General features: G+C 50.0%; 1 protein-coding gene and 1 long non-coding RNA gene across 2 annotated transcripts; one reads left to right on the forward strand and one right to left on the reverse strand.

Annotated features, from left to right (window-relative positions):
• Nucleotides 1-370: 370 nt before the first annotated feature.
• Nucleotides 371-835, forward strand: LOC119959670. Its single transcript, XR_005459265.1, has 2 exons — nucleotides 371-566; nucleotides 691-835. It is a non-coding gene; the product is annotated as an uncharacterized LOC119959670 (long non-coding RNA).
• A 5408-nt stretch (nucleotides 836-6243) lies between these two features.
• On the reverse strand, nucleotides 6244-7866 carry LOC119959638 (zinc finger protein 239-like; the record flags this gene model as incomplete). Its single annotated transcript, XM_038787822.1, has 1 exon — nucleotides 6244-7866. A coding segment is annotated over one exon (723 nt), but the record flags the coding sequence as incomplete, so codon positions are not given.
• Between the last annotated feature and the right edge of the window lie 382 nt (nucleotides 7867-8248).

Genomic DNA, 8248 nt, shown 5'->3' on the forward strand with positions numbered 1-8248 from the left:
TAGTTTCTCTGGAACATTTGTTACTCTCTTGTTCCCCCAAAGCTGTAAATCCCCATCCTACACACTCTCCCTCCTCCCTGGGCTGAAATCCAAACCCATCTGCACCATTTCTTTCCTCCACTCCCAGTTTTCTCCGTCCCTCTCCTCTGCCTGGGTTCAGTTCTCCAGCTCCTGTCTGCCGACTGACAATAAAATCAATGGGTCTTATTGGGGGGTTCAGCTTCATACCCGCACTGCGCATGCTCCAATACAAAATGGCTGTGGAGTAATGGGTGGCAGCTCCGGACCAATAGGAAGCTGGTAATCAAGGTCTGGATTTTGCGTGGCAACCAGCCACCATCTTGGGACAGGAAGGCAAATGTTTCATTCAGAGATTGAGTGCTGGGGGTGGCCATCTTGGTATGGGTAGAGGGAGTGGGCGGGACTTCCTCCCGGGTCACCCGGTGGCTGCCGCCATCTTGTGGCGGGATTTTCTATCCGGGTCTTTAGTGAAGGACAATGAGCTGGAGCTGAGGTTGCAAAGTGTTCAGAGGAAGGTCTGAAATCAGATTTACAGCCAGATATCTGTAAGAACCACAAAGTTCACATTCATTATGTTTGTCAAATTAAACCACAATGCTGCAAACTCTCAGTTCTGAAGAAGAATCAGATTGCATTGGAAATGTTAACTCTCTTTCTCTCTCTTCACAGAAGCTGCCAAACCTGCTGAGGATTTCCACAACTTTCTGTTTTCACTTCACATTTCCAGCTTCTGCAGTGTTTTACTCAAACTTATTATGCTTTTCAAATTTTGTCACATAACCAGTTAAGAGTAAAATAATTGTCGCTATTTAAATGTCTAAATCAGTGAGATTTATTTGTCTGAGACTGTGCTGTTCAGGAGCAATGTCAGAAATCACTTCACAAAATATAGTGAAATCTGCAACTCTGTCAATAGAAAAAAATTTAAAGAGCTGAGATTGCGAGAAATTTGTGAGGCGAGAGTATTAATGGTTATAGAATCAATGGAGCTGGATGGCTTTACCAGAGTTCAGGCATCTGCAAACTGGTGCTCGGTGACTGAGGGCGGACTGATTCTGGTTTTATTTTAGAGGTGGTGTAGGTTTCCTGTCCTGTAGCAGCATGGTGGTACAGTGGTTAGCACTGCTGCCTCACTGCGCCAGGGATTTGGGTTTGATTTTAACCTTGGGTGACTGTATGGAGATGGTACAATTCCCCGCCGTGTCTGCGTGGGTTTCCTCTGGGTGCTCCGGTTTCTGCCCACAGTCGAATGATGTGCAGATTAGGGGGATTGGCCAAGCTAAATTATCCCTTAGGATGGTGTAGCAGGAATAGGGCAGGGGATTGGTAAGGGGATCTTTCGAAGAGTTGGTGCAGACACGATGGGCCAAATAGCCTCCTTTTGCACTCCAGGGATTCTATGATTTTATGAAGAATCTGAGTGGCACCATTCAAATCACTGGGTGGGATTCTCAGTGAACCAACAGCATTTGCTCAGAGAGAGGAAGGTTTATGTTACAGCTGATTAGAAGCAGCACAGATAGTCTGCAGACCCACACAGCCTGCAGACACACACAGCCTGCAGACACACGCAGCCTGCAGACACACACAGCCTGCAGACACACACAGCCTGCAGTCACACACAGGCTGCAGACACACACAGCCTGCAGACACACACAGCCTGCAGACACACACACAGTCTGCAGACACACACAGCCTGCAGACACACACAGTCTGCAGTCACACAGCCTGCAGACACACACAGCCTGCAGACACACACAGTCTGCAGAAACACACAGCCTGCAGACACACACAGCCTGCAGACACACACAGTCTGCAGTCACACACAGCCTGCAGACACACACAGCCTGCAGACCCACACAGCCTGCAGGCACACACAGCCTGCAGACACACACAGTCTGCAGACCCACACAGCCTGCAGACACACACAGCCTGCAGACCCACACAGCCTGCAGACCCACACAGCCTGCAGACACACACAGCCTGCAGACACACACAGTCTGCAGTCACACACAGTCTGCAGGCACACACAGCCTGCAGACACACACAGCCTGCAGGCACACACAGTCTGCAGTCACACAGACACACACAGCCTGCAGGCACACACAGCCTGCAGACACACACAACCTGCAGTCACACACAGGCTGCAGACCCACACAGCCTGCAGACACACACAGCCTGCAGACACACACACAGCCTGCAGACACATACAGCCTGCAGCCACATACAGCCTGCAGACACACACAGCCTGCAGACACACACAGCCTGCAGTCACACACAGTCTGCAGTCACACACACAGGCTGCAGACACACACAGCCTGCAGGCACACACAGCCTGCAGACACACACACAGCCTGCAGACACACACAGCCTGCAGACACACACAGCCTGCAGACACACACAGTCTGCAGACACACACAGGCTGCAGACACACACAGCCTGCAGACACACACAGCCTGCAGGCACACACAGCCTGCAGACCCACACAGGCTGCAGACACACACAGTCTGCAGGCACACACAGCCTGCAGACACACACAGCCTGCAGACCCTCACAGCCTGCAGACCCACACAGCCTGCAGGCACACACAGCCTGCAGACCCACACAGGCTGCAGACACACACAGCCTGCAGTCACACACAGCCTGCAGACACACACAGTCTGCAGTCACACACAGGCTGCAGAGACACACACAGTCTGCAGAGACACACACCTTTGAATACACAACCACATTCTGAAACACAGAGAGCGACAGTCACACACACTAACACAGGAATACCTCCTGTCCCATAAGGTGGACAGTCCCATCCAACCTGACCAATCCTGGGGTTAAAGTACCAGTGTCTGGAAAGACCACAACGTTACGGAAATTATAATAATCTATTAGTGTCACAAGATGGCTTACATTAACACTGCAATGAGGTTACTGTGAAAATCTCCCAGTCGCTGCACTCCAGCACCTGTTCAGGTACACTGAGGGTGAATTCAGAATGTCCAATTCACCTAACAGCACGTCTTTCGGGACACGTGGGAGGAAACCGGAGCACCCGCAGGGACCCACACAAACACGTGGAAAACGTGCAAACTCGCACGGACAGTGACCCAAGCGGGAATCAAACCCGGGTCCCTGGTGCTGTGAAGCAACAGTGCTAACCACTGTGCTACCGTGCCGCACTCAATTACAAGTAAAAATTCAAGTAAACAGGTTACAAAGGGAAAGAATATAATAGAAATGTTTGTACTGAGCAAGAGAAAACTCTAAAGCTACAAAAGGAAGCACCTTATTGAGCCTCGAGGTGGGGAATGTAGACAGAGGGAGGCAACGCAAGAAGATCTGAATAACTTTAATAAACATTTTTCCACAGTAATGACACTTGCACACATTAAAACTAAGGACCTACAATAGAAACAGGTTCTCAGAGGTCACACTGAGAATAAGATTAGACATGAAGAGATAAATGATCTGAAAGGACAGACAATGGGCCGAATGGCCTGCTTCAGCACTGTCGGGATTCTATGATTCTATGAATGTAAGTTGTCGACACTGAGTCAGAGGGTCAGGAGATGGACTGAATACAAAGACATTATTACATCCTTCAGAAAGAGATGAGATATTCAGGTACAAACCATGAAAAAAGTAATGACAATATCACACAAGACTACTAAAGAGCATGATATCATTTATCAGCTGAATTAATGGGTTAATATGTTATGTTTTAATAAACAAGTAACCAGAATTTATTGAGATGTTATCGTCAGGTTAATACAACATTACTAAAGCTGGGACCTGTAAGAGAGGGAGACGGCTTTTGCACTATGTTTGTAGTTTCATGTACATTGTTTATTTTGTTGTTGTTTTTTTCAAAAATAATAATTTTTATTGAGATTTTTAACAAAAAATATAACAACAAACAGTAACAAGCAACAATAAAACAACATAATAAGTATAACACCCCCAAGACAGTAGCAACGCATATATCGCACCCCCCCCACCCTCCCCAAACCCAGTAAATAACAAGATAACTTAAAAATAAATTAAAATTAAATAAACATAGTCAACGACACCCCCCCCCCCCCCCCCCCCCGGGTTGCTGCTGCTGCTGACCCAGTTCCCTATCGCTGAGCCAGAAAGTCGAGGAAAGGCTGCCACCGCCTAAAGAATCTTGTACCGATCCTCTCAGGACGAATTTGACCTTCTCCAGCTTAATAAAACCCGCCATGTCATTGATCCAGGTCTCCACGCTTGGGGTTCTCGCATCCTTCCACTGTAGCAAGATCCTCCGCCGGGCTACTAGGGACACAAAGGCCAAAACACCGGTCTCTCTCGCCTCCTGCACTCCCGGCCCCACCCCAACCCCAAAAATCGCAAGTCCCCAGCCTGGCTTGATCCTGGATCCTACCACCCTCGACACCGTCCTCGCCACCCCCTTCCAGAAATCCTCCAGTGCCGGGCATGCCCAGAACATATGGGTATGATTCGCTGGACTCTCCGAACATCTGACACACCTGTCTTCGCCCCCCAAAGAACGTACTCATCCTAGACCCGGACATGTGGGCCCGGCGCAGCACCTTGAATTGGATGAGGCAAAGCCGCGCACATGAGGAGGAAGAGTTAACCCTCTCCAGGGCATCCGTCCATGTCCCATCCTCGATCTGTTCCCCCAGTTCCCCCTCCCACTTAGCCTTTAGCTCCTCTACTGACGCCTCCTCCACCTCCTGCAATACCTTGTAGATATCAGATATCTTCCCATCCCCGACCCAGATCCCAAAAAGCACCCTGTCCCTCACCCCCCTCGCGGGAAGCAAAGGGAATCCCTTCACCCACCGCCTAGCAAACGCCTTTACCTGCAGGTACCTAAACATGTTCCCTGAGGGGAGCTCAAATTTCTCCTCCAACTCTCCCAGGCTCGCAAACCTCCCATCAATAAACAGGTCCCTCAGCTTTCCGATGCCCGCTCTGTGCCAACCCTGGAACCCCCCATCAATGTTCCCCGGGATGAACCGATGGTTCCCCCTTAGCGGAGCCTCCATCGAGCCCCCCACTTCCCCCCTATGTTGCCTCCACTGCCCCCAAATCTTGAGGGTAGCCGACACAACCGGACTCGTGGTATATCTCGTAGGAGGGAGCGGCAACGGCGCCGTTACCAGGGCCCCCAGGCTTGTGCCTCCACAGGACGCCATCGCCAACCTTTTCCGTGCTGCCCCCTCCCCCTCCATCACCCACTTGCGCACCATCGACACATTGGCCGCCCAATAATACCCAGAGAGATTGGGTAACGCCAGCCCCCCACCATCTCTACCCCCCTCCAAGAAGGCCCTCTTCACCCTCGGGGTCCCATGCGCCCAAACAAAGCTCATGATGCTGCAAGTCACCCTTCTAAAAAAGGCCCTAGGGATAAAGATGGGCAAACACTGAAAAAGGAACAAGAACCTCGGGAGAACCGTCATTTTGACGGACTGCACTCTACCCGCCAGCGATAGCAGCACCATGTCCCACCTTTTAAATTCCTCCTCCATCTACTCCACAAGCCTGGTAAAATTAAGCTTGTGGAGAGTCCCCCAACTCCTGGCCACCTGCACCCCCAGGTATCTGAAACTCTTCACTGCCCTCTTAAATGGGAGTCTCCCAATTCCCTCCTCCTGATCACCCGGGTGCACTACAAATACCTCTCTCTTGCCCAGATTCAGCCCGAGAAGCCCCCAAACTCAGCCAACAGCTCCATCACCCCCGGCATTCCCCCTTCTGGATCCGCCACATACAACAGCAGGTCGTCCGCATACAGCGATACTCAATGTTCCTCCCCACCCTGCACCAGGCCCCTCCACCTCCCCGACTCCCTCAGCGCCAAAGCCAAAGGTTCAATTGCCAGTGCAAAAAGCAAGGGGGACAGGGGGCACCCCTGCCTGGTCCCACGGTAGAGCCTGAAGTACTCTGATCTCCTTCCATTAGTAACTCTACTCGCCATCGGGGCCTCATAAAGCAACCTCACCCATTTGATGAACCCCTCCCCAAATCCAAACTGCTCCAGCACCTCCCGCAGGTACCCCCACTCAACTCTATCAAACGCCTTCTCTGCATCTAGCGGCACCACTATCTCCGCCTTCCCCTCCACCGCCGGCATCATGATAACATTTAACAACCTCCGCACATTCGTGTTAAGCTGTCTTCCCTTGACAAATCCTGTCTGATCCTCGTGTATCACCCCTGGCACACAGTCCTCTATCCTGGTAGCCAGGATCTTCGCCAGCAACTTAGCATCCACATTGAGGAGCGAGATGTTTATTTTGTTGTTATAATACCAAAAATACCTCAATAAAATGTTTATTAAAAAAAAACACAACATGACTGAAGTCAGAAAGGACCAATATAAAATCTCGGTGTTCCTGACCGGGTCTACCTTTGAGCAGATTGATCAGATTAGAATAACGTGCTCCCAGATCTTTCTGATGAGACCTCCTATCAGTATCCAGTAATCTCATGGTTCCTGTCTGGAATGGTTTATGTGATAGAAATAAAAACATTGAACCAATGTCTCATTGTTGCTTGTTTAAAGCAATAAATCATTGTGTAAAAACAAAAAAGTATATTTAGCCATTAAGACAGCAAATCTGCAACAATTTGAAATGAATTCCAGGATCTCTGATCAAAACGATATCCATTTTCAGGAAATGTGTTTGCAGACAGGAAGCAGGTGAATATCCTCTCTCCACTTTGTAATTGACAAATTTACAGTTGTGATGATGATCAAATCCTTTTACACACACACACACAAACACCCTCTGTGCAGTGTGAACTCACTGAGCAGTCAGAAGTTTAAATGACTGAGTGAATCCCTTCCCACACATGGAGCAGGTGAACAGTCTCAGCCCAGTGGGAACTCGCTGGTGTGTCCACAGATTAGATGATTAATGAATCAATCTCATGTCAGATCACTGCCCAGCCTTTCCCCCAGTGTGAACAATTTGGTGATTCATCAGGTCAGTTGAAACATTTCCACACACGGGGCAAGTGAAAGACTGTCCAACAGGAGACTGTGTAACTGACTGAATCCCTACACACATACATCTTTTCCCCAGTATGAACTCACTGATGTCTCAGAAGGGCGTATGTCTGATAGACTCTTTACTCACATATGGCATCAGACAGCTCCTCCCAGGTGTGAGTGCGCTGGTGTGTCAGCAAGTTGGATGACTGAGTGAATCCTTTCCCACACTGAGAGCAGGTAAATGGTCTCTCTCCAGTGTGAACTCGCTGGTGTGTGAGCAGGTGGGATGACTGAGTGAAACGCTTCCCACACAAGGGGCAGCTGAACGGCCTTTCCCCAGTGTGAAGTCGCTGGTGTGTCAGCAGGTAGGATGAGGTAGTGAATCCTTTGCCACACACAGAGCAGGTGAATGGCCTCTCCCCGGTGTGAACTCGCTGGTGGGTCTGCAGATGGGATGAACAAGTGAATCTCTTCCCACACCAGGAGCAGCTGAATGGTCTCTCCCCAGTGTGAGTGCGCTGGTGGGTCTGCAGTTGTGATGAGGCACTGAATCCCTTCCCACACTCACTGCAGGGGAACAGCCTCTCCCCAGTGTGAATTCGCTGGTGTTCCAGAAGACTATATCTCTGAGTGAATCTCTTCCCACAGTCTGAGCAGGTGAATGGCCTCTCCCCAATGTGAATGTGCTGGTGTCTCTGGAGGTTGTGTGAGTGACTGAATCCCTTCCCACACCTGGAGCAGGTGAATGGTCTCTCCCCAGTGTGAACCCGCTGGTGTCTCAGTAAGTAGGCTGTACAAATGAATCCCTTTCCACACTTGGAGCAGATGAATGGTTTATCTCCAGTATGAATGCGTTGGTGTGTCAGTAAGTTGGATGACTGAGTGAATCTTTTCCCACATTTGGAGCAGATGAATGGTCTCTCTCCAGTGTGAACTCGCTGGTGTGTCTGCAGGTGGGATGACTGAGTGAATCCCTTCCCACATTCAGAGCAGGTGAATGTCCTCTCCCCACTGTGAATGCACTGGTGTGTCAGCAGGTAGGATGAGGTAATAAATCCTTTCCCACACTCAGAGCAGGTGAACGGCCTCTCTCTGGCGTGACTGCAATGATGTATAGTCAGATCAGATGATCGTCTGAACCCAGTCCCACAGCCAGAGCACTTGAACGGTGTCATGTCAGTGTGAACATGTTGATGGGACATCAGTTCCCCAGAACCTCGACAGTGTTTCCCGCAGTCTGGG

This window comes from Scyliorhinus canicula, unplaced genomic scaffold (genome assembly GCF_902713615.1).
Source record: "Scyliorhinus canicula unplaced genomic scaffold, sScyCan1.1, whole genome shotgun sequence".
Taxonomy (NCBI): domain Eukaryota; kingdom Metazoa; phylum Chordata; class Chondrichthyes; order Carcharhiniformes; family Scyliorhinidae; genus Scyliorhinus; species Scyliorhinus canicula.